This window comes from Leuciscus leuciscus (genome assembly GCF_965113295.1).
Source record: "Leuciscus leuciscus genome assembly, chromosome: 21".
Taxonomy (NCBI): Eukaryota; Metazoa; Chordata; class Actinopteri; order Cypriniformes; family Leuciscidae; genus Leuciscus; species Leuciscus leuciscus.
Genome location: NC_138745.1, coordinates 29,344,948 through 29,370,698, shown reverse-complemented (window position 1 = coordinate 29,370,698; position 25,751 = coordinate 29,344,948). Strand labels below are relative to the sequence as shown.

The window sequence follows — 25,751 nt, the reverse complement described above, 5'->3', positions numbered from 1 at the left end:
ATGCAACGTTTAATAAATAAATACATTTTTGCCATGTTTGATAGTTATAATTATTAGTTTAACTAGTGTGCCACATTTAAAACTCCCTTACTAGAAGTCATAGTAAATTATTTATCTCAGTAAGTCAGCTCAAATTGACACATCTGCCGCCTGTGCAGCACGCCTACCTATCTTGCCTTTTCGTCACGCCTCTTTCAGCCATCATGTCTAAAATACACATCGAAATAGCCAATCAGATAATCGGATTGCTCGTATCTCCACCAATCAAAACTCTTAATGGGCGGCGCTCGTGTGTGTTTTCTGGTTGCCAATGAGAAGATGTTGCGCTGTGGAGTTGGAGACAGATGAGAAATCACTGTCAGACGCTCCAAACGGGAATAACAACGCTCTTATTTGAATAAAGACAGTTGCTTCATCTGATGTGGACGATTTAGAGAAGGTAAGCAGTGGATTGACAGTTTAATCCTACTGTATTCGTCGTGTTTATCAAGTGAAGCTAGCAAAAAGTGGTGCAAGAAAGACAGTTTCGCCATAGCTGAACCAAGTCAATGCAATCCTGTGGTACTAGTATCCAGTAACTATTCAATAAAACATCTGTTTATATTTTTTGCAATGTTTCTCAGAGGCAGTGTATTGTGTTTTGACCTTCATCAGGTTTGAGCTGATACCGATGGAGGCCTTTGGTTTTAAAATGTCCTTGTTTTTATGTGTTTAAACTGTAGACAATTGTAATAGAAAGTTCTAGACTGTCATATTGATATCTAGTTGTATATCTAGTTTCCAATTTACAGATAATATAAACTATTTAGGGAAACCAAACAGTGTTTGGAAATCTTTTGATATATGATGGACGGTGGTGATGCTCTGAAGCTGTTACCATAGAGACAGACCTATGGATGACTTTACTTGTGCGGTTCAACAGCATCTTTTACAGTATTCGTGTTGACATAAATACTATTAATAACTAGGGTATTCCACCTTCTTCTGATCTATAGGATCTAACGGTCATGGGAAAACCATGAAATATAAGAGAAACTGAACATTGAGATTTCAAAGTGATGGAAATGTTTATAGTCAATATAGATGTTTCTAGTTATGCTTATCTCTAAAATATTAAATCGGTGTAAATACAATGTGTATAAAATAATTGTATTATAATAGTGATTTGGTAATCACATTGGAAATTCATTAGACAAAAGTTGTGGGAATCCTGACAGTATCCAGCACTACCCCAGTGGTTAGATCTTGGTTTTTGAGCTCTTCTATGCTCATCATTTTTAAGATGCATACAACTCGCAGTCCATCCGCATCGATCCAGACAGGAGCAGCTGGAGACGGACTGGACCTCAGCCTGACCGGCTCTCAGCTCGCAATGGGCCGCAGACCCAGCAGTGCTTCACCTGGAAAACACTTCTCTCGATCCATATCTGTGTCTGTGGCCAGTGATGGCCGGGGGAAGCGAAACACTTTGGTGAGTCTGTTTGGCTACAATATTATAGTAGGTGTCCCTTGTATAAGGGGAATCAAATAAACAATGATGGTCATAACTGTGTAATATACATAGCAGCACTTCAGAGTGATTCAGACAAGCAGGTTATGCTTTATTTTATGCACAGCAGTTAAATGTTATTATGTGTTTTCATTGCCACTATTGAGATAACCATTAAATGAAAGTATAAAATTGGACTCTTGACGCCACCATCTTCCCTTGGAGACTTGCATTTGTCATAAAGGAAACGTTTCTGTCATGCATGTGTTTGTCTTCACCATTTGACTCATTTATTAAGATTTGGGCTAATGAAAATAAGGATATTTAATATCACCATTCTTTCTTTGTTTAAAGTACAGCAATAAATCACCCAAAATTAAAAATTCTGTCATTATTTACTCACCATCATATTTTTTGGAACACAAAAATTTACTTTTTAATACACCTTCATATAGATTTTTTCATACTATAAAAGCTCCATATAAGTAAATTAATACATATGACTCCTGCACTACATTTCACATCGCCTAAAGCCATGTGATAACTTTATGTGTTAGAACAGACTGAAAGTAATATAATATTACTGTGCAGTTTGGACATCAATAACATCATTGGTTGTCTTGTAACCAAATGCTGGGTGTAAAAACTGCTCCTTTAAAGTGAGAGATGCTCCATTTTAAAGCTGTTCTTAGTCTGCAGCAGGCCTAGTATTATAACTGTTTTGCACTCCTTCTTGTTGGCAGACTGATGCTGGATTGGGAAGCTCACGGGCAATTAAGAACCTGCGTCGGTCTAACAGCACCACACAGGTGAACCAGCAGGCCAACACGAGCCCCAGGTACAGAACCATCTGTCATTCATTTGCATGCCATTTGACTCTTCTGGTGCTGATGAATCTAAAGAAAAAAAAGAATTAAATCCCATTTAATAAAATTAAGCCTGTTTTTAGGATCTATAGGTTTAGGGTTGTTTGTGACATTATTATTTTCATTACAATGAAACATTTTCTTTCCAATTCTCATTACCGTGGTGCAAAAAAAAAAAAAAAAGGATATTGCACAAAACTATACTTGTATATTAAGTTGTATAGTATTTATACATCATATGTTGTGCTCTCTGTAGTTTACTTTAGAGTTACTTTACAAAATGTAGTGTTTGCTTTTATAATACTGTTTAAAAAGTACTAGAATCTAATGGGATTATAATCCCATTAGATTCTAGTACTTTTTAAGCAGTATTATAAAAGCAAACACTACTTCTTCTTTTTTTTTACATATTAAGATATTTTTTAGAATACAGTTTTGTTTTTGGTTTTTTTTGCATTACGGTAATGAGAATTTGAGGGAAAAATCTGTTTAATTATAATTAAAATGCTGTCTCAATGCAAAAAAAATTGTAACAAATCTTGGTCCTAAAGGGACCTAAAATGCCTTTTATGAAACATCATTTCTGATTGATTTCTTTTGATTTTGCGATGAAATAAGATAATGTTTTGTGAGATTCACTGCCAGCTGTCCTATTCAAACCTTGAGAATGGATAATCCCCAAGGGTCATGAGTGAGAGGTTATTCAACATGTATGATTTTTTTAAAGCAATGATGGCATGTTTGTGCACGCACGTCTAGTGCACATGCCTTCATGCACTCGCTTCACCCAAGCTGTGGTATGCCTGGTTGATCACCTCCTAGACGTGGAGGTTGGGGGTTTATACCCTTAAAGCAGCAACAGCTGGGGGTTTGAGTGAATTTGGTTTTCCCCAGACAATAGCTATTGTGGCCTGCTGGCTGCAACACTAGACAAGCAAGAGGGGGCCAGGTTCAGCTTTGTCAAGAGTGGAGCCGGGGTCTCCGGTTTCGCTCGAATGAGAACGCAGTGAAAGGAGAAGTGTGCATGCTGAAATTCTTTTGTCCGGCAGCTGCCAGTCCTGCCCTCCCCTCCCCTCCCACTGCATCCTGGGATGCCACAGAGTGGTTTAAATGAAGAAACGACCCAATACCCCTTCCCCCTTCCTTCTGGTGTTTAATAACTGTCATTCCGTGACCCCTCTTTCCTCTGAATCACTTAAAAAGAGGAAATGTGGAGGAATGCAGTACCTTGAATTGCTTTTCATTGGACCAGCTGACGCTAGGCGCCCCTCACACCCCCAAAACACTCACATATGCATACTGAAGTTGCTAGCACAGATGCCGGTGCGTCAGACATAGGGGTGGACATCATGTTAAACATTTGATGCAATTTAAATGTTAAGGGGTGCGATTGCCATATGCTTATGGACATCTGCCCCTCTGCTGTAGCATTCCTCTGCTGGGAGCCCAGTGCAGCTGTTGTCACCTCAGAAAAAGGAACTTTTTTTTTTATATGCTCGTCTGATATGTTTAGCTTAAATAGTCTGGTTGGTTTTACTGGAGCCGAATCTCAGGTCATGCACTAGATTTGCCTTTATTTTTGTTCTAAAGAAAGGAAACACATGCTAGGTATTCCTAATGTTTATAAGAAGCATTTGAACAAACCCTATACAACAACTATTAATTTATAGCATGTACCAATAGCAATAAATATATCCCTTTAATAAATGATATTTTAAATTACATTAAAATAGAAAACGGTTGTTTTAATTTCTAAGAATATTTCACAATAGTACTGTTTTTACTGTACTTTTGATCAAATAAATTCAGCCTTGGGGTTAAAAGAGACTTCTTTTAAAAACATTAACAGAAGTGTCAGTATTATTGGTCAAGTGTTGTGTTTATATATTCCTCATGTGTGTTTGGTGTGTAATACTCTGACCTTTCTTTCTTTCCTTCCTTCCTGTCTCTCTCTCTCTCTCTGCGTCTGATTGCAGTGAAGGCCACACAGAAGACTTCCTGGCTCTGTTCAACAGCAGCTCTGATGGACGTAGAAAACTGGCCGGCCTCTCCAAGATGTCCAAAGACCGTACCACTTGGAACATCCTGGTAATGTCCAACTCATCCACTACTTTATGTCTCATGCCATTGTGATTGTCAGATCTTATTAAACGTTTTTTAAGGGTAACTGGCCCTTCTGATTGTTATGCCATGAAAAGTAACTTAACAGAATGTATGAACTCAAAAGGCCTTATTAAACAGTGGTAAGATTAAAAGTCATGTGGTCTGTCTTGCTTTCAGGATGATCAGCAGAGAGTGTTCCCTGTGCCCAGCAGCTCTCACAGTACCTGCAGTATGGATTCTCCTACAGGGCTGAAGAAGAGGGAAGCTGGCGTCTCTCTGGCTGCCAACTTCACTGCCAACAACAGGTGGGAGGCCATTTTCTCCGACAGCGTAGACACTGTCCACATGGTTTAGCTTTCCAACTCTGCTGTTGCCATGACAACAGTGTCACTGACAACTTTATGCCTTTTTTGTGCTTGTCAATTAAAGCATGAGCATGCCCTGGGGAGAAGATTGCTAGGATTCCTTTCGACTTTATGGCTTTTAAATATACAGAACCAGAATGTTTGATACACTTGACAGAATTTTGTTTGGTAGACAAATATAAATGGGTCCTAAATTGTGAGTTTCTTCTGTTTGGTATCAGTAAGATTTCATTTTTATGCATTTTTATTTTGAAACATTAAATTGACCAAAAGTTACAGTAAAGACATTTCTATTTCAAATAAATGCTCTTCTTTTGAACTTTCTATTCATCAAAGAATCCTAAAAATGTTTCTTGAGCACCAAATTTCTTGAGAATCATATTTTCTGGATAGTTTGCATTTTAAAATGCAACTTTTAAAGCAAATTAACAAAAAAAGTACAAAGAACACCAGGTTTGTTGTGCCTGCTTGTAGAGCTGCAAAATTTGGCCCCAAATTTTGTGTTTGTACATCAATATGACTAATAATAATTATTATGATTATTAATACTAAATAAAAAATATTAACAAAAATAAGAATTATTACTATTTAATTATTACAAATAAAAATACAATACATTTAAGAATAAATATAATAATTAAAATTATAACAAAAATGTAAATTTTTTAAGATAAATTTTATTTTATGGAAAACTGCAGGGCGTCCTGTTAACATGCAGGCGGCCTATAACTATAAATCATTAGAAAGGAGCTTTTCTGTACACTACACTGGAGGAAAAAAAAACATTCTTAAGAGAAAATTTCTTTAGAGAGAAGTATTATTTTTATAGGGTGGTGTGAGCATTATTGAGCGCTATAAACACATGCAATGTATGTTTCGTTGATACTGGAAGCTGAAGGGCGCCCTTGTGCAGAAAGTCCAAATATGCCTCACAGAAGTAATATAACTTCCAGGATATTCCTAATATGGACAAAGGCATCCAGCTATCACTGTAGGTAGCTGAATAATAATAATAAAAAAGATAGAAACGCTTTGACTTATTAAACATGAAGACAGTCAACATGGTTTATCTGTGTTCAAGTCATATCAGGTATTTTCATAAGAATAAAGTATAATTATAATGCAGTGCTAATCGACTTAGCATTAATTACAGTATAGAATACTACAAAGTAACATTGTCTGCCTCATTCTGTGATAAGAAGCCACTTCAGATCCCAAATGGAAGATATTTCAAATGTTATGAAGTGAGTTTGGAGTAAAAACTTAATGTTTGGTGCATTTTACTTTTCAAATGTACACTTACACTTACATTATAAGTGACTCGAACTCAGCGTTTGCAGAGATAGAGCAGCATTTACTGAACCGATCAAGCCGCTCTGATCGCAGTGTTCCATATATTTAATTAAAAATCACAACCTTTTTGATTTCATATTCGCACTAAGCAAAATAGCGATTTCAGTTTTATTTGAATGAATCATGCAGCCATAGTTTTAACTGTTTTTAGTCAAATAAACGCAGCCTTGGTGAGCGTAAGAGACTTTCAAAAATACTTCTTTCAATATACAGCATATTATATTGATATATAGCCTATAATATAATTAATTATTATATTATGTAAAAATGTATTTGAATATGTAGGATGTCTGTGTGTTGACTTTTCAGGAGCAATAAAGCAGCTGTGGGAAACTCTGTGACCACCATCCTCCATAACAACCACTCAGAGAAACCCCTCACTCCCAAGAGCTCCAATCAGAAACCTTCCTTCAAGTAGGTTCATAATGACCGTTAAATGATTGCACAGCTTTGTCAACTAATCTTAGACATAAGGCTCTATTTTTGCTAGAGTATGCTGTTTCCAGGCTTACACATTTACAGTTTTCTCCCTCTCTGTTTTAACAGTAACATAATCAAAGCCACCGTAAATGATGATTCGACTCTGGATGTGAGTGGTTCTCTTACTAAGTCTCAGAAGAATTTCTCGTCTGCGTCATCGAGCTCCAACAACAACGCCCCCCGTAGTCCCCGAAGCCCAGGTCAGCCACGCAGACGAGAGGTGACCGAGGAGGAGGCCGAAAGGTCAGCAGTGTTTTCCAGCCCTCATATGTTTTGCACTTGAGTTGTTTTTTTACGTAATCATCACCGTACAAATGTTTGATTGGCCTTTAGACATTTCAGACTTTTCAAAAATGGCCTTTGTTTGTACATGGTTAAACACATTTAAAAAAAATTACAGGTATATTCAGCAGGTGAACCATGCTGCTATTATCATCCAGCGTTGGTATCGTCGCCATGCCAACAGAAAGAGAGCCAATGAGAATACAATCAAACACCTCCTCACATCTAAAAAGAAGGTAATGTATTTCACCCAAGAAGGTTTATAATACCTTAAATTATATTATATTATATTTTATTGTATTGTATTATATTATATTATAGTATGTTATATCCCTGATAGCACATGTACATCACAGAGACGTCTATTTGATGTCTGCATTTACATCTGCAAGATGCATTTTTTTAGAGTGTTTGCTCATCTGCAATATGTCTCTTAGATGTTACATAGACATTTAGAAAATGTCTTTAAGATGACCACTCTCTTCCACCCTCATTACCCACAACTGAGGTGCCCTTGAGCAAGGCACCTAAACCCCAATTGACCGGTAAGCCTCGCCCCCCTTAGTTATTGTTGCTATCTCGGACAAACAAACAGCGTTGCTAACTATCTTACAATCACAGCTGTCCGTGTGAAAACCTTGTCACAAGATGCTTTTGATAAATTTTGGACACAGAAGGACCACCTCTTGTCGAGGAGCATTCAAGTGGGACTTAAATATGCCATGAAGGGATGTATAAAAGATTTCAAAATAAATATGGTACGTAACACGATTAATTTGGAAGCGAGGGTTTATAGATCACAATGCAAGCGGGAGAAGCCTCGTGTTACGGTCGACAAGATCGCAGATGGCTGTTTTTTGAGCCATCGGGTGTTTTTGACCTAAACTGTACATGACGTGAGAACAGTTAGCTATTTAGGTTTGTACGTTAGCATGAACTCACTAACATTAATTGTAACTTAATGAGAGTATGACAACCGGAAAATGAACGTTTTTGTCTTCATTGGGATTAGGGGTGGGAATCTCTAGGCACCTCACGATTTGATTCGATTACGATTACGAGGGTAATGATTATCGATGCATCTTTTTTTTTTTTTGTGACTACTTGGTACTTTTAAAGCAAAGTATTTATGATGACTCATAAAGAATTTACTTCCTATATTCATTTTATTAATAAAACAAATGGAAGTGATTTGGCAAGTCAACTGTAAGGTTACATTTGCCAGCATATGTCCCAACATTGCAAAGAACCAACAGGAAAATAAACGTGTGCCTGTACTAGCAGCATACTTGTAGTAAATGATTACAAACTTAAGCATATTCTGAATCTCTAGCATTTAATAATAGACTTCTAACCAACATCCTCCTGTTATTTCCAATGAGCAATATAATCCCTTCAGACAAAAAAAACATTTTGCTGTAGCAAAATAACAAACAGTTTTCGTTAAAAAATATAGAATTATGTCCCAGCAGCTCTCATACAAACATAATGCTTGTGGACTTACGCATATTCTGAATAATTAGTAACATACAAAGCCGCTCTTATACACAACTAAATAATAAAGAGTTATGACTTGAAATGTTTGCTGTATAACACAATCAAAAACAGCTTATACAAAAAAAGTGAATGAACATCTGCAGAGAGCACAGTCAAAATGTAATTTTCATTGCACTGATACATACTGTGACTGTGGAGGGCAGTATAACGTACGTATAACAGATCGGTTTATAGCATATTGATGTGAAAACTAAACAATACAGAAAGCAGCTCTCATACAAAAAATACTAAATAGGTCACAATGAAATTGCCAGTTTTCCATATGTTAGCTTTTAACGAAGAGGATGCCGTTCGGGCGCCACAGACTGTCCGCACACTGCACGTCCGCTTTAGAGTTCCGCCTTTTGCGATCCGTCAATATTACGTTATTAGGAAAAAATATATATTTTTAGAAAATCGATTTTTGACATTTGTGAATCGATTCAGAATCGTCCACGTCCGCATCGCGATGCATCTAAGAATCGATTTTTTACCCCACCCCTAATTGGGATTGGGGTTGAATCCTTGGGGAATCAGGTTACTGCGCTCACATCATTGATATTATAAATAAACTGGGCTTCAGTCGTATTGCGCTGATAATTGGTCCGTTCGCGCAAATCTTATCACACTTTTGAAACGTGCTGGTGAACGCACGCACAGTATGGTGATTCAGTACATGAATACCCATGCCCATCATCTCAGGATACCTGGAATCAGTGTTACAAGTACCCCAGGCACATCGTTTTACCATTTTTGTAACATAAACACCATAAAACCGATGAGAGCTTCGGGTCTTCCAATGTTTCTATATGGCGCTGAAACCTAAAGATGTCTGAGTTCTGGTCCCCATGCAATTGATACTTAACTGCCATTGGCTAATCTGTGTTCGAGGGGAGGGGCTTACGGATAGGTCAATTGCTCCCCGGGCACTGCAGTAAAAATGTGTGTCCACGGTGTGTGTGTGAACTTGTATGGGTGAAATGCTGAGCACAGATTCCGAGTATGGGACACCATACTTGGCTACACATCACTTTCACTTTGATGGTATCTAGCCTATTTCAAAGGTATCACTCCATTCTTGTGGGTAATTCTGTGTATTTTCCCTAGGAGAGGGAGCAAAGAGCAGAGGAGGAAAAAACCACAGAGTCATTGAAGAAGAAAGAAGATGATCGAAAACGCATCAGGGAGGAGAAAGCTCGTCTGGCTCGGCATACCGCCATACAGGTAGAGTGTAGTTTGCAATGCTATTGTAGTTTGTGTTGGCTACTAGTTTGTGTTGGCTACTTTCATTGTTTTCTGACGTATTATTGCATCATTTGTGCATCCAAACAGGAGCTTCAGCAGAAAAGAGCCCAACGTGCTGCAGAGGTACAACAGATCGCAGAGGAGGAGGTAGAGGCAATAAGACATGCTGGGAAAGTGGGCCGTAAAAAACTCACCAAGAGTTCACCCACTTCTCCCACTGACGTCAAGGCTATGAACACAGGTGTGCACTACTCTGGGTCTCTAGATCAAACTCGATTTCCTCTACCTTATTTTGTGTCCTTTTATACTTTGCGGGTGATTTTCATGAGGTCACATAAATCACTCTTAAGTAGTCACAACCTTTGCCATTTATTCTTCAGATTCTAATGTAAATGTGGTGCCTGACCTGGATGATGTGACGAATTTGAGGGCCGCGTCACCTGTTGGTTCTGTGTGCAGAGGATCTCAGTGTTCACAGGTAACCACTTACAACAAACTGGCCCTATTTTCACCAGCTGTGAATTTTTATTTTAAAGCTTTTGCTTATCACATTGCTTCATGCCCTAAGGAGATCCTCCAGAGGTCTGTGAGCATGGAGGACCAGCGGCAAGGCGCGCAATCGAGCAGGACGCAGTCAAAAACCACTCTGAATGACCTGCTAGACACACTGAAGCTCTTAGAAGAGGAGCCAGAGAGACTGTCAGAGCCCAAGAGCTACAGGAAGGACAAGTATGCGTGGATTGACAAGGTGGATTGACACTTTCCTATCTTCAGTTCTGTATATACACTACTGTTCAAAAGTTTGGGGGTGGTAAGGTTTGTTTTTAATGTTTTTGAAAGAAGTTTATTAAGCTCACCAAGGCTGCATTTATTTGATTAAAAATACAGTAAAACTAATATTGTGAAATATTATTACAACTTTTTATTTTATTTTAATATATATTGAAATATAACTTATTCCTTTGACGGCAAAGCTGAATTTTCAGCATCATTACTCCAGTCTTCAGTGTCACATGATCCTTCAGAAATCATTCTGAAATGCTGATTTGTTGCTCAAAAACATTTATTATTATTCTTATTAGTTGGGCTGCTTAATATTTTTGTGGAAACTGTGATGCATATTTTAGGATTCTTTGGTGAATAGAATTTATTGCATTTATTGAAAAAGAAATGTTTTGTAAAATTATAAATGTCTTTACTGTACCTTTGATCAATTTAATGCATCATTGCTGAATACAATTTCATTTCTTAAAAAAAAAAAAACTAATTGACCACAAACTTTTGAACAGCAATGTAAATGACCTTTTTATGATTGGCTAACCTTCACATACATTTTCTTCTTAGGATGGAGACGCCAACTCTCTGACGACTGATAACGTGGAACGGCACAGGCAGCTGAGTCAGACTCCAGTCCTGCCAGATGGGGGCGCTCTGCTTTCAGAAGCTAAACTGCAGAGCATTATGAGCTTCCTGGATGAGATGGAGAAGTCCGAGCAGGAGAGACCACGCTCGGTCACCTCTGGATCACATAGAGAGGTAAACATTTGAACTGACTATATGAAGTTATTAAGTTTTATGTTATATCAGCACTGAATTTTATATTCATATGTGTGTGTGTAGGTGGTGTTGTCAGAGGAAGATCTAGCAGTTGTGGAACAAGCGTCGGCCACAGCTGCTGAGGTCACCGGCTCTATGATGAGACTCAAACTGGAGCTAGATGAGAAAAAACGCACCGTCAATATGCTACAAACAGCGCTGGTAAAACAAACACACATATGCATATATTATCATCTGTATGTTTCAGAATACTCTGCACAACCTCAGATGACTTTTACCAATGTTTACGTGAAATATGCAACCGCAGATCTGTGATTAGTGCTGCCTGAGACTAATTTGTAAATATGAATGTGTGTCTTTAGGCCCAGCAGAGGGAGCTGACGATCCGGCATGTGAAGGAGACAGAGAAAGAGCTCAATCATACGTTCCAGTTACAGAAACAGCAGTATGAAGCTACGATACAGAGACACCTGACGTTTATAGACCAGGTATTAATCTCAAGCATAGAGACACCAAGACATTTAAAGACAAAACAATAGCCTCTATACAACATCTATTCAGCAACTTTCATCAGTCATCAAATTTGTCTTTACAAACTTCTCTTCCCTAATTATTGTTTTACAGTAATAAAATTCATCATTGAGAATAGTGAGAATTACAAAAACAAACAAACAAAATCTAGAATAAATTACTTGGATGGATTACAGGGATCAGGAGAAAACAGATGTTTAGTTGTCATGAAAATCATGTCAATATTAAGCAACACAACTGGTTCACATTGATGTGGAATGTTTCTTAAACTGCAAATCAGCATATTGATGATTCAGCATAATGATTTCTGAAGGATCATGAAACAGTAATGCTGTAGAAATAAATTCTTTGTTATCACAGTAACATTACAAAATAGCTTTTAGTTGATTCAGATTTTTATTTTAAATTGTAATAATATATATTATATAATTTAATAATATATAATATCACTGTTTTACTGTATTTTTGATCAAATAAAATAAAATCAACGTGAAATATTGTGACATTCTAATCTTACTGCTAGATGAGGTTGTGCTTGTATTAATGTGTGTCTCTCTCTCTCTCTTTCTCTCAGCTGATTGATGATAAAAAGGCCCTGAGTGAAAAGTGTGAGGAAGTAGTAGGAGAACTCAAGCAGGTGGACCAGAAATACACTAAGAAGATCGCTCAGATGCAGGAGCAACATGAGCTGGTGAGTTGAGTTTTAATGAAGTGGTGCAGTGATCCTATCAGGACCTGCTGCAGAGGAGGTGCCTCAGGGTCTGAGCAGTTTTTGCATCAGCTTTGGCCACAAGGGGGCGATCGACCTTTAAATGTCTGTTCAAGTGTATCTTGTAGTGCCTCAGTCTCAAACGTGTACTGGTTTCTACATTTCTTATTTTCACTGTGGTTTGTGGTTTTCTCTGCTGCTGTCATAAGCTGTGTTTCTGCACACAATCTTGAGTATGTTTGTATTAACTTGTGCACACCATCAAATGCATGTTCGCTTGCTCAGTTGCTTTTGCCACTGCTAACTGGTTTCTCTTTCTGCATTTGTTGTGCGTTTATCTCTTTATCTGTCCTTCCGTCTGCCTGTAGGTGTGGCAAATTCTGGGTCCCATGTGCGAGGTAACTCTTGTTTTTCTCTCTAACCCTCATCACTCCATTGTTCTGTCATTTCCATTCTTTTATTCTGCTCTCAACGCTGACTTACAGAGACAGCTTTATTTTGCTTGGAGCCATTAACCTTGCATTCTTTTTTTAAACTTCAAGGAACCTGCAGTTCTTGTAAGGCAGCAAACATACAGTGTTTATTTTCAGATTTAAGCTTTGATTTTGCATAAAAGAAACGCTAAATTAGAGCTGCTTTGCCATTGTCATAACCCTCTGCAATGTGTCTTGTTTTCAGTCTGTAATAAACACATCACTGTGCAGTGCAAGTGGCTGCATATAAATGGTTAAATATTTGCTGAATAAGATGAGTTTCGATTCAGTATGCTAATTTAGTGTGTGTGATACCATCAATATTCCAGTGAGTTTGCATTGCTTTGGCACTTGTTATATTGATCTGTCATGCATTCACAAACAAAATACCGAAATACCCAAACAGAAAAAGAAAAAAAGATAAAATAAATGTGTACCGTAAAGATGTAATGTCAACTGCACATTTAATGTAATTAATTAATTACAGAAGTTTAATACTTTTATTTTCATGTTCCATTCATTCATTATTCATCATTCTGTTCCACTGATTGCTCTAGTGAATCCCCAACAACATGGAAAGATGCACAGAACAAATTATAACATTATAAAAACTGTAACATGTGTGGCCTGTTGTATAAACACAACCATCATGTGAAGACTGTGCCTTAAGAACTAGTCTGACCAACTAGCAGTTAGCCAAGGGAAATCTGTCTAATTTAAATCAGATTCAAATTAGGCCAGTGTAAATGACTTTATGAAGTTCTGACCAGTCTTAAAGAGGAAAATTAGTTGATTTACATGTACAATCGGTCTAAGCGGTGTATGCAACCAGCCAATGGTTGATGTATAAACCTATTCAGTGACTTTAGTTGTTTAGTTTCTTTTTAAATGCAGTAGTAAATGAGAACATCCCCATAGTTATCATTTTAGTTCTCATCCAATAAACGAGTATTCTGTGTTATCAATTACTCACCGTCATGTTGTTCCAAACTTGTATGAGTTTCCTTTTTTTTTTTTTTCATGGACCACTAAAAGAAGAAATTATGAATAATGTGCTGGTCACTCTCTTTAATGCAGTTACAGTGAATATGGAATGGAGCTTTTAAAAAGACAAAAGCATTATAAAAGTGATCCATATGGCAATATTTTCAAGACTTCTGAAGTCATACGATAGCTTTGGGTGAGAAAACGAAAAAAAAATTAAGTTGTAATACACTGAAATCTTCAAACATCGGCTATGGTCACCTTGGCACATCAATGAGAGAAGTAGTGATGTCCGATTCATGAGCTAATTATTCTTTGTGGATCTTTTTATTGACTCAATTGATCCAGTTCACAAAGAACATTTAAACAATTTGTTAACAAATCAGTCATCACTACTTCTCTCATGAACTTTTATAAATGCAGGGCTAAAGTGGATGTCAGGATGTTCTGTGTATGACAATATATATTTAGATCTACTGTACACTACTGTTCAAAAGTTTGGGGTCAGTAAGAAGAAAATGATTTGGCTTTGGTGTTATTTGATTGAAAATCGAGTATTGCTGAAGACTTGATAAAATGAAAATGCCTCAAAGCTCATCTTTTTTCGCTGCCTGCAGATTACCGTAGTTATCGTAATAAGCGCGCAGACTATTTTATTTTCATCGTGACTGGCTTGGCGGGAGTTAATCACTCAGCATTGTGTTATTAATGCACTGTGTCAAGGTAAAATAGTTATTTTAAGAGCCTGTCTTAAGATGTAGCAGTCTTTCCCATTCATTTGCGCTCTTTCTGGTGATGGTGATGTTTTCTCTTTCTGTTTAACCATCCTTCTATCCCTCTCTTCCTCCACACAGGAGATTAAGAAGCTCAAAGAGTTAATGAGTGCCACAGAAAAGATCCGCCGGGAGAAATGGATCGATGAGAAGACCAAAAAGATCAAGGAGATCACTGTGAAAGGTCAGCAGAGTTCGACAACAAGTGTCTGTTTGTACCAGTGCCACATCACCAGATGCTTCAACAGTATTCATTTCAGCCCAGTCTGCATGTTTCTGCCAATGCATGTTTATGATTTGTCTCTGTGCCCTAAAGACATAAATAAAATGGCTGATATATGACACACCTGTGAAAAATGTGTTCACATTCTATAAATACCTTTGTGCATAAGCTGGAGACAGAGCAAACTGGTTTTTAATTGCTTACATAGTAATGAGAATATGTCCCAAGGACTTTCAAGCTGGTCAAACTGCACATCACTCATCTGACACCCGTTTTGATTTTAATATATACAGTGTATGTATATATATATATATATATATATATATATATATATATATATATATATATATTAGGGGTGGAACGGTACACAGAAGTCACGGTTCGGTTCATACCTCGGTTCAGACATCACGGTTCGGTACGAGTTCGGTACAATGGAGGGAAAAGCAAAACAAAAATGTAGAAGGCATTTTATTTTTACTGTGCATGTCTGTGTTGGCTGTTCCACCAAAGGAAAATAAATGTCTCTTTAAATAAGTTTTATTAATAAAGTAAATGCATAGAACCAGTTTATTTGTAGTGCATTGCCAATAGTTTTATATAATTAATTTTAATAATTAAATTAATAAAAAGACAAAAAGACCTTGAAATATGTTTGGTAATTGTACCTGAATGAATTTAAAATTAATTTGCTATATTTCAGATCAATATATTTGTTTTCATTAAAATTTTAATAACACTAACTTTATTCTCATCTGAATTATAAATAATTTATTTCTGTATAAAATAATACTACCATTAAAAACAAATTTGATTTTCTTTTAATCAATGTAGAATGTGTAACTTACTCTCTGTGTTGGGTGACAGTTGTAGGTTACAGTTTGACAAGAGTTTACAGTTTGACAAAAGCACAATGTTGTGTTTTATTACGAGTGTACAGAAATATAAGTAAACACTTTGCAGTTTGAATGATGTCCAATGAACAAAATGAGTATGTTTTTATGTTTCCATTGTTCGATCGCGCCCGCGCCTCTCTGAACACACACACGCACACGCGCACGCAGGCACACACACAACATATTCCAGCATTGCAAACTTGACATCGCAGCCTGTCCATTATAGCCTGTCTATGATTATAGCCATAGATATTATGTCTATGATTATAGCCCATAAGTTATAGCCACGGAGCTTCTGAGCTAAGACGGAGCTACAGATTAGGTGTCCCTAAAGAACCCGCGTATCTAACAGTAGTTCCGCATTACATTAATTAATTTGCACACAAGTTTTATTTATTTTTATACCGTGTATTCTCCGTGTGTATTCATGCACCGAACCGTGACGCCCGTACCGTCTCGGTTCAATACGAATACATGTACCGTTCCACCCCTAATATATATATTACCTTTCCGCAATTTGAGTTAAACTTTTAACTGAAAAATAATGTGACACCAGAAATTCCAGATTTTCAATGTAGGCTTTTGTATCCCATTGTAATTCAAACATTTGCATCAGCAAATAGTGTGATGTTTTATTCTTTTCCTCCCATGATTATTTGAATTCTATACTGCAAATATTTATGTTAGTTCTTTATAATGTTTGATAACTATCTCTTCCAGGTCTGGAGCCAGAGATTCAGAAGCTGATCTCCAAACACAAGCAGGAGCTGAAGAAACTGAGAGTTCTTCACGAGGCAGAGCTGCTTCAGGCAGACGAGAGGGCCGCTCAGCGCTATGTCAGGCAGAGCGAGGAGTTACGACAGCAGTTGGAGAGAGAAAGAGATGAACAGTGCCAGAGAGAGAGAGAACTGGCTAAGCAAAGGTACACACACTCACATGTGTCCAGTGCACATCTGTTCATCAGAGATCAAACCAGTGACAGAGATGGGCAGCCAAGACGATGTGTTCACAGATGTTAGAAAACACAAACACACTCAAACTGGCCTGGAAAGTGCGACAGAGGAAACTGGCTAGACATGATCTCAAAGCTGAATACAGCCTTTGAAAACACACACACACACACACACACACACACACACACACACACACACACACACACACACACACACACACACACACACACACACACACACACACACACACACACACACACATTTACTTAGTTATAAGAATAAAGAATATAGAGTCTGCTGTTTTTATATAAAGCTAATTATAATTATTTCAGACTAACCCTGCTGTTCTGTGAAATTGTAGTTTTCTTTCCTGTGATTATGTATTTCCTGTTAAAACAGGATGTTGAAGTAGAACATGTCAAAGGCCTTATCCTTTCTCTTTTTTTTTTTATTACCAATAACCTTTGGTTTATATCTGTGAACCATAATTTGCTACAAAGATCATTTTATTTCACACACAAACTTCTGTCATGCACTCCTCATGCAGCTCTTTCTCTACAACAACAGTTCATAATTACCACATCGGTCAAGCTCCTAAAAAGACATATAAATACAATAAAAGCACCATAAACGTGGCCCATATGATGCTGAAGCCACATGATAGCGTTGTGTGAAGATCAGACTGAAATACAGTTTTGGATAGCATTCAAAAGTTTGGGGTTGGTAAGATCACCAAGGCTGCATTTATCTGATTATAATATATAAACGATATATACATACTTACAACTAGATTATATTACATTTTTAAAATACTCATAATCAGATTAAAGTTACTTTATTGATTACATGATTACATATTCTCACAATGGCAGTAATATCATCCCTCAGATCCTTATGTAAACGTAAAACAAAGATGAAGTCTTAATTTCACCTGCATTGAATTATGAGAACACAACTGAGTAAATGAATGTGTGTTTGTGTGTCAGGTTTGAGAAACAGCTGCAGGAAGAGGAGAACGCACTGCAGCAGCAGAGGAGGCGCCTGTATAAAGAAGTGTCCGAGGAGAAAGAGCGAATCACACAGCTGGGAGCCAGGTCAGGTTTAAAGGATGTTTAAGGTCACATGACCAGGACCCTGTTTATCTGGCTGAACCATTGGGTGCCAAAAGTTGCTAGCTAGGAATTGTCATACATAATTACACTAAGAAACTTCAATACTTTTCCTTGTTGGGATGGTTGATTTTTGTTCAAGTAAAAATATCAACAACATTTTTTTCAATTATTTTCAGAGAATGCATCTTGAGTCTTGTAAGTTTATTTTTCCTTTTTATTAAAAATCATGAACATTTTTCTGATTAATGCTTAAAACAAGAAAAAATCCAATGGAGTAATAGCTATAAGATATATTACATGAAACAAAATAAAAGTATATTTCATAAAACAAAATTATTTTGCTTCTCAAGTGACTCAAGATTCTCAAGATTTTTTTTAAAATATATACTTTTAGTAGACTAAAAAATACTGATTTGAAATTATTTAACACTTTACTTAAAACCTTTATATATCATGCATTCTAAAAGTATTTTTAATGCATGAATTATGCCTTATGTTGCATTGTATGGTCTCATGAATAATCGTAACCACAGTTACAATCATAACCATTTATATATTAAATTATAATGCATTATTATAATGCATTATAATACTTATCTATTCACTGAACACACCTTTATAAAGTGTAAAGCATTAAAACACATGACAAACAACAAATTTCAGATGCAACAAGGGATCTGCAAATAATATAATGCATTTTAACTTTGGTTACAATTATTTATGAAAAGATATAATGCATTATTATATAATGTTTATTATGAAGATCTTTATAATGCATTATAAATAAAGGCTTTAAGTAAAGTGTTACCATATTTTTTTTTACAGTTGCTTTCCAAAAGAGTGGGACGAGATGAAACATTCAAGTTACGTTAAAACGAAATGTGAATTTGTGTGTGTGTGTGATATAGGCAGCATGCTGAGCTGGAAGACTTAAGGAAGCAGTTGGAAGACAACAGCTCATTGGCAGGAAGAGCGTTAAGAGAAGAACTGGAGAAGAGCAGAGATGAGCAGGAGAGACGTCACCAGGTAACACACTCACATCTAGTCATGTTAGTCCACACAAACTGTTATGTATTCAAGTAAAGCATTCTTCCATCATTTGACTCTGCCTCTTCTTAATTGCATCGAACACAAAAGGAGATTTTTAGCAATCAGAAATTGTAACATCAGATGCTGCAAGCAGCCACATGCTTAAGTTACAGTTCTGTGTGTATAACTGATACTTTCTTGTGAGTAGTACCAACAAAAATGTAAGAACAATGAACAAAGGAAGCCAGCAGTAAATGCAACTTTCAGTATTATTGAATTGATACCAAGTATTGTTGATACGTTTTTAACATTCTCAGGAAATGTCTTGATTAATTATGTCATTCTGTGCAGCACTCATCTCCTGCCGTACATCATTCCTTGTCTAACCTGTCTAGTCTGTTTTTTTTGCCTGAGACTTTCAGACCAGAACTCAAATTACCTGTCTTGTATTTGGTGGTGCAATATTTGCAGAGGTCACAAGAAAGCACATTTTTGTGGCAATATGGAATGTTGGGTCTCATTCTTTTGGTTCTTTTAATTGTGTTGTTGTCTGTATTTTTCATTAGGTTGAAGTTAAGGCCCTGAAGGAAAGGCTCGAAATTGAGAAACAGACATGGGAAGAAAATTATATGAAAAAAGAGGTAAGTGTTTATGTATACATGTTTTGAAATTAGTTTATTTTATCTTGTACTACACTTTTTACATGTTTACAGAGTAAGACGCAATTGTATGCATGTATGCATATGTTTAGAATTTGTGCCTAAATGTACATCTACTTATCAATTTAATTTTCTCATGATTAATGTCAGGGGATCTCACATAAAGCTTGAGTGATCGATTAAGATATAAGATGGATTCTCAGTAAACTGGCGGTTAACTGGGAGTTGAAAATAACATCATTATAGAGTCCACACTAATATCTTCTTTCTAAAGGGGGTCGCACACCGGACGCGCAGCTCGGCGGCGCGCCGCGCAGCGCCACGTCTTTTAAATTCGAACACACTATTCTCTATGAGAGTACACACACTGGCGGCGCCTTTCGGCGTCTGTCCGCGGCGGCTCAGGACCGTGTTCAAAATCCTGCCGCGCCACAGAGCGCCATTTACATAGTTTTATATAAAATGTACATGTGTGTGTCTCAAATCATAGTTAATGTATATACGGACTTCACCCTGTGCGGCAATATACATTTAGTTTTATATTTATTTACAGAAATCAGAAAATTGCTGATGTTATCGGATTTTCAGGTGACAGTTGTCCTAGACGTGGCGCGGCGCGGCGCGGCGCTGAGCTGCGCGTCCGGTGTGCGGCCGCCTTTAGACTCAGTTGTTATGATTATGTTGTTATTGACTCAGTTGTTATGTTATGATTACATTTAGTTCATTTTTATTCAACAAGAAAATACTATATAAGGCATTTTCTTGGCTTTGAGTTTTATCATCAATGCTAATAATTTTGTAGGATTCATTTTTCACTACATTTCAACAATGTGGGGGCAGTATATATTTTTTTAGGAAATTATACTTTTATTCAGCAAGGATGCTTTCAACTGATCTAAAGTGATAGTGAAGACAATTATTGTTACAAAATATTTATGTTTAAAATAAATGCTGTTCTATTCTTTGTTCTTAACTTTCTACGGTATTCATCAAAAAATCCTGAAAATAATGTATCCACAAAATATTACGCAGCACAACTGTTTTCAACATTGATAATAAAAAATATTAAATGTTTCTTCGAGTGGCAAATCAGCATATTAGAATGATTTCTGAAAGATAATGTGACACTAAAGACTGGAGTAATGTAAATAAAATATAAAGCAAAAAAAAAAAAATTTCAAATAAGTGCAGACTTGGTGATCATAAGAGACTTATTTCAAAAACATAAAAAAAAGACAGATTCCAAATATCTCTTTTGTGCATTAAGCTTTTTTGCTCTAAACCAGTCAGAATTTCATAGCAAATGCAAATGACCTGATTGGCTAACCTCTGTGTACCACTAATAGGCTATTTGGACTGGTCGAGGTTTGTAATAATCCACCTGTCCCAAGAATTAAAGGTGATAACAGAGTAGTTTGCTATGGTGTATATTTTCAGGTTTAGTGTGTTTACCCACCCCTGATACCAACCATACCATCTCTGTATTAACAAAGTCAAAAAGGTTTTACAACTGTAAGTGTGTGTAAGGTTACAAAGTCTCTAAGGTCCTCTCAAAACATGGTGTTTCCTCTCACAGGAAGCGTGGCTGCTGAGCAGAGAGAGGGAGCTTAAAGAGGAAGTGCGCCGAGGGAGAGACAAAGAGATTGAGCTGGCCATTCAGAGACTAGAGGAGGAGACCAGAGGGTCCAGAGAGGAGTGTGAGAGAGCGGCTGACAACCGGTGTGTTTCCACCTTCCTGTTTATGTGAACTTGTGTGTCTGTGGAGAGCTGGATAGCACAGGATGTTACAGTTTTGCTCACATGCAATTCTACATCAGTTTATTTCCACTGGTGGTAAGACTTGGTATGTGCTACAAATTTCCCTGCTGACCAGTAACTTTCTGGTAGACCAGTGCAGCCATACTGTTCATCATGAGTTTAAATTATATTATTTTTTTTATTTTTTTTTTATATATATATATATATATATATATATATATATATATATATATATATATATATATATATATATATTATTATGTATATGTATGTATAGTATATATACTGTGTATGTGTAATTCAAATTTCAAATCTGAAAACAATTAACATTCAGCTCATATGCTGTTTTTTTTTCCAGCAGGGTTTTGAATAAAACAATATCCTTGTGGGCCACATATTTAGGCTCTTCCTGGATAGTTTGAATTTAGGATATGTGGCCATTTACATTTAAGTCACCGAAGCCCATCCATTTAACATATATGGCAGAAGAACTGTGGTTTTTACAACCTGAATGTAAATGTGTATGTCGCGTGTGCAGGATAAAGCGCGTGAGGGAGAAATACGAGGCCGAGATCAGAGATCTGGAGCGTTCGGAGCGGGCGGCACTGCAGAAACAGCAAGAGATGAGAGAGAAACACAGTGAGATGGAGGCAGAGCTCCTCCGACTGCAGTCACTGTTACGACAACGAGAGCAAGAGATAAGCGACCTCACCCAGGTAACCGCCGTCACGGGGACGATGCCGTGTTTGTACTCCCTCATAGTTAATAGGTGACTTATAAATCTACAGACTCCATTGTAGATTTCTTGGTAGAGATGTCATAAGGATTCCATTTTCACATAACGATTCCGGCTCCCTAACATTTTATTAGCGATAATTGGTCCTAACTTTATACTGAACAAAATCAGTCAGTACTTCTAATTCCACTGTATTGGGTAATCAGACATATTTAAGGGTGCTTTCACACTTGGTTCGATTGCCTGGACCGAACCCGAGTTTAAAAATGTATTGTGTTGCTCACAACTCCTTTATATTTTGGTATTTCTACCTTTGGTTTTGTTTTCACATAACGGCACTTGCATCTATCTGCCACGAATGTACTGCAAATGTTCTAAAGAACACGGGAGTCCATTTCTGCAAAAGGCGAGCAGAAATGAGATAGATTCTCTCTGCTTCACACAGTTTTATTGAATCATATGTCATCAACGGCGGTTTACTTCTACGATTTTGTACGACTGTGTTCATATCAGCAGCGAACCCTACCGGAGATCACATGAACCGTACCCCACACCAACCTTTTTATGCAGACTCGGGTACGGTTTGCACCCAAGTTCGGAAAACACCGCTCACATCATCCAAACAAACGAACCCTGACGTCAGTCCAACTCGAGAGCGCACCTAAAGTGCTAGTGTGAAAGCACTACGTTTCACAAGCTCTAAATACACAACACTGTAACAATTCTCAGTTATTAAGGGCCAAGCACTGAAAGTGCATATGCACCTCTTGAAATTGTTGGCGTTCCTATTATTCTTCCAAGTCTATGGCAGCCCATAGAACCGCTTGCGGGAATGTTATGAAATTTGGCACACTGATAGAGGACAGTCTGAACAGTCACCATAGCAAATTTGTAGTCTCTAACTCAATCCCTCTAGCGCCACCAACTGTCCAAAGTTTCACTCATGTTAATGCTAATAACTTTATTTAGTTATGGAATTCAAGTTGATTCGTCAAACCATTCTCGAATACCGCGCAAACTAATTTTACATAGCGCTTGTGAAAACAGACTTAAGGCTGTATGTCCGCAACGCTTTATCGTATTCAGACAAAACTTGGTACATGTCATCACAAGCATGACCTTAGACGATATGCTGCGTTTCGGCGCAGCGCCACCTACTGGTCCGGAGATAAGAAAAATTATATTTATAAGCTATTTTTGCTTATAACTTCTGAACGATTTGTCCAAAAATTCTTTTCACGCAAGTCATCTCCTTAGGTTCCTGAATCCTTGCCGAGTCCAACGATACCAAAGATGCTAGGTTTCGCCTTACTGTTTGTGCAGCATTGTGATTTAGCGCTTAAAAAACATTTGCCAATATCTTCAAAACCGTTAGACCGAAAGAAACAAAACCACCGTTGGAAACATAGGTTGTTGGCTACATGCCAATGCCCAAATGTCAAAAACTTTATAGTGGGCAAAAAAATCCAATCAAAGTCGCCCATGGGTAATTTTTTATGCTCTCATACATATAAATGTCTATAACTCTAAAACAAAATTAGATATTTTCACCAAATTTAACACACACATGTATCTGAGAACACATAAAAAAAGCGGTGGAACTGCACCACTTGGTGGCGCTATAATAGAACAAAACAAGGACATTGCCATTAATTACAATATAATATAATGATATTAAATGCTACACTTTACGAATGCATTGTGGCTCTTCAGCTATCAGGTTAACCATAAGCTACATTAACATTAAGAAAGCTTAGCATGCTAATCTGGTTAACATGCTTTTGTGTGCTAATTCTTATACTAAAGCCTCTCCTTGGCAGTCTGGTAATTCAGCGTCAACTGAGTGGCGCAAGCTGCTAAACCACATGCCACGAGCCCCGAACCATTCAGGTCGTGGGTTCGAATCCTGTGTGGCACATGCCCAGACTGCAATAGGTACTGTGGCCAGAAGTGGTGCAAAAGATGCTTCAGTTCCAGACATGGTGTCTATCTGAGAAGGAACTCAATAAATAAGACGTGGTGCATATACAAATTATTCATTTTGAGTTGATTCAGGGGCTTGGCCCCTGATATATCGATGAGTTGGTATGATATACAGTATAGTATGATATGATATATAGATATGTAGATGGTATGATATACTCAAAAATTATATACTTGGACTTTATAAAAATAATAACTTGAGTTTAGAATGACAGGAAGTCCTCAGACGGATTCAGTGATCATTCAGGTAAAAAGCTAGGCTACTTGTCTCTCTAAAAGTGTGATAAACTGGTTGACCTTTGACACTTTCTATTTAATGTTACACCTAACTGTAAATGCATGTGTGTGAAACGACTGAAAATAGATTACCAATTGTGGTTATATAAGATGTCCAGGATTAGAGTTTGCACATGACACACAAGGCCAGTTGCTTCACTCTTTTACTACAGCGGAGAATGTCACAGAACTGCCAAGAAATTTCTTTTTTGCCAAGAAGAGTAATTTTTGGACCCCAACATTATAATTTTATATTATAATTTAAGCCTATTTTAATACTTTTAAACTGTTTTATTTGCTTATTTATTTATTTATTTAGGAATCAAATGTCTAGGAATTCTAAGCATCAGTAAGTGTTGTGTTGTGATTTGTTTAGCTGGGTTTTCAATCAACTACTGTCCTCATGCTTTGCCTCTGTCTATTTTTATGAAATGGCTACAGACTCGTGATAAGTTGTCAGATGAGCGCCGCAGCCTAGCAGAAGTGATCAGACAAGAGTTTGCTGAGCGCCTTGTAGAAACAGAGGAAGAGAATAGGAGGATGAAGATGGAAAATTCTGAAGCCAAAGCACGACTCCGCTTAGAGGTGGAGCGAGTGAGCAGAGAGAAAGAAGAGGAGCTTGCAGAAGTGCATCAGAGGTCAGAGGCAAAGAGTATTTTTTCTTTAGTGCCATGTCCTTGATATGATTAGCTTTAAACCTTCAGATGAGGTGTTTTACTATGTTTGAATTAAGGTTCTGGTCTCATCCACAATAAAAATGGTTCTCTCTTCCTTTAATAGAGTAAAGTCAGCTATTTTGAAGAAGGAAGAGACTGTTAATAACTTGCGGAAGCAGCATGAGGTATGTCGCAACACATTTGATTCAATATATTTGCCTTGCAGTAAATGCAATGCTTGTTGTGCATACATTTTGATTCACAACTAACTTGTCTTTTCCTCTGTCTTTTAGGCTGCGGTGAAGAGAGCAGATCATCTTGAGTCTTTGTTGGAACAGCAGAGAAAACAGCTGTTAGGGAAATGATTGACAAGTTAGGGCATTGACCCCTCCCACCACCATAACCCCGTCCCTTCTGTTATACCGTCCTCCTGCACAAAGAAACATCCACCTCTCTTTATTTGTTTTTTATTTTTTTGTTTTATTTATTTTGCTTGTTTGGATGAACTGATGGATTCTAGGCGGACATTTTAGTTCCACCAGATTTTTCATCCAGAAAGGCGGCCTTTGGCATTCCCATGGGAACAAGGCAAGAAATAAGAGAGGAATTTAATCTTCTCCGGGATTCCAGGAGAGGCTTTTGTGGGTCTCTCTTGCACGGATATGACCAAATTACAGATTCCTTTCAGCCACTGTTTTCACACAGCCAGACAAATGAACTCAAGAAA

At 37.3% G+C, this 25,751-nt stretch overlaps 1 protein-coding gene across 2 annotated transcripts; it reads left to right on the top strand.

Annotated features, from left to right (window-relative positions):
* The first annotated feature begins 29 nt into the window (after window positions 1-29).
* On the top strand, window positions 30-25,751 carry cep131 (centrosomal protein 131). 2 transcript variants are annotated; one of them, XM_082151612.1, is made up of 27 exons: window positions 30-439; window positions 1,283-1,471; window positions 2,233-2,327; window positions 4,332-4,443; window positions 4,636-4,763; window positions 6,486-6,590; window positions 6,723-6,899; window positions 7,057-7,174; window positions 9,582-9,698; window positions 9,807-9,960; window positions 10,100-10,197; window positions 10,288-10,467; window positions 11,064-11,255; window positions 11,340-11,477; window positions 11,639-11,764; window positions 12,382-12,498; window positions 12,885-12,914; window positions 14,828-14,930; window positions 16,583-16,784; window positions 17,802-17,909; window positions 18,836-18,953; window positions 19,523-19,597; window positions 21,192-21,334; window positions 21,912-22,089; window positions 24,810-25,006; window positions 25,149-25,209; window positions 25,318-25,751. In XM_082151612.1, exons 2-27 carry the CDS (start codon window positions 1,283-1,285, stop codon window positions 25,387-25,389), a joined length of 3,333 nt encoding a protein of 1,110 aa, XP_082007738.1. In that variant the 5' UTR covers window positions 30-439; the 3' UTR covers window positions 25,390-25,751. The 2 variants fall into 2 exon arrangements, with proteins under 2 accessions (XP_082007738.1, XP_082007739.1); XM_082151613.1 differs by lacking the exon at window positions 12,885-12,914.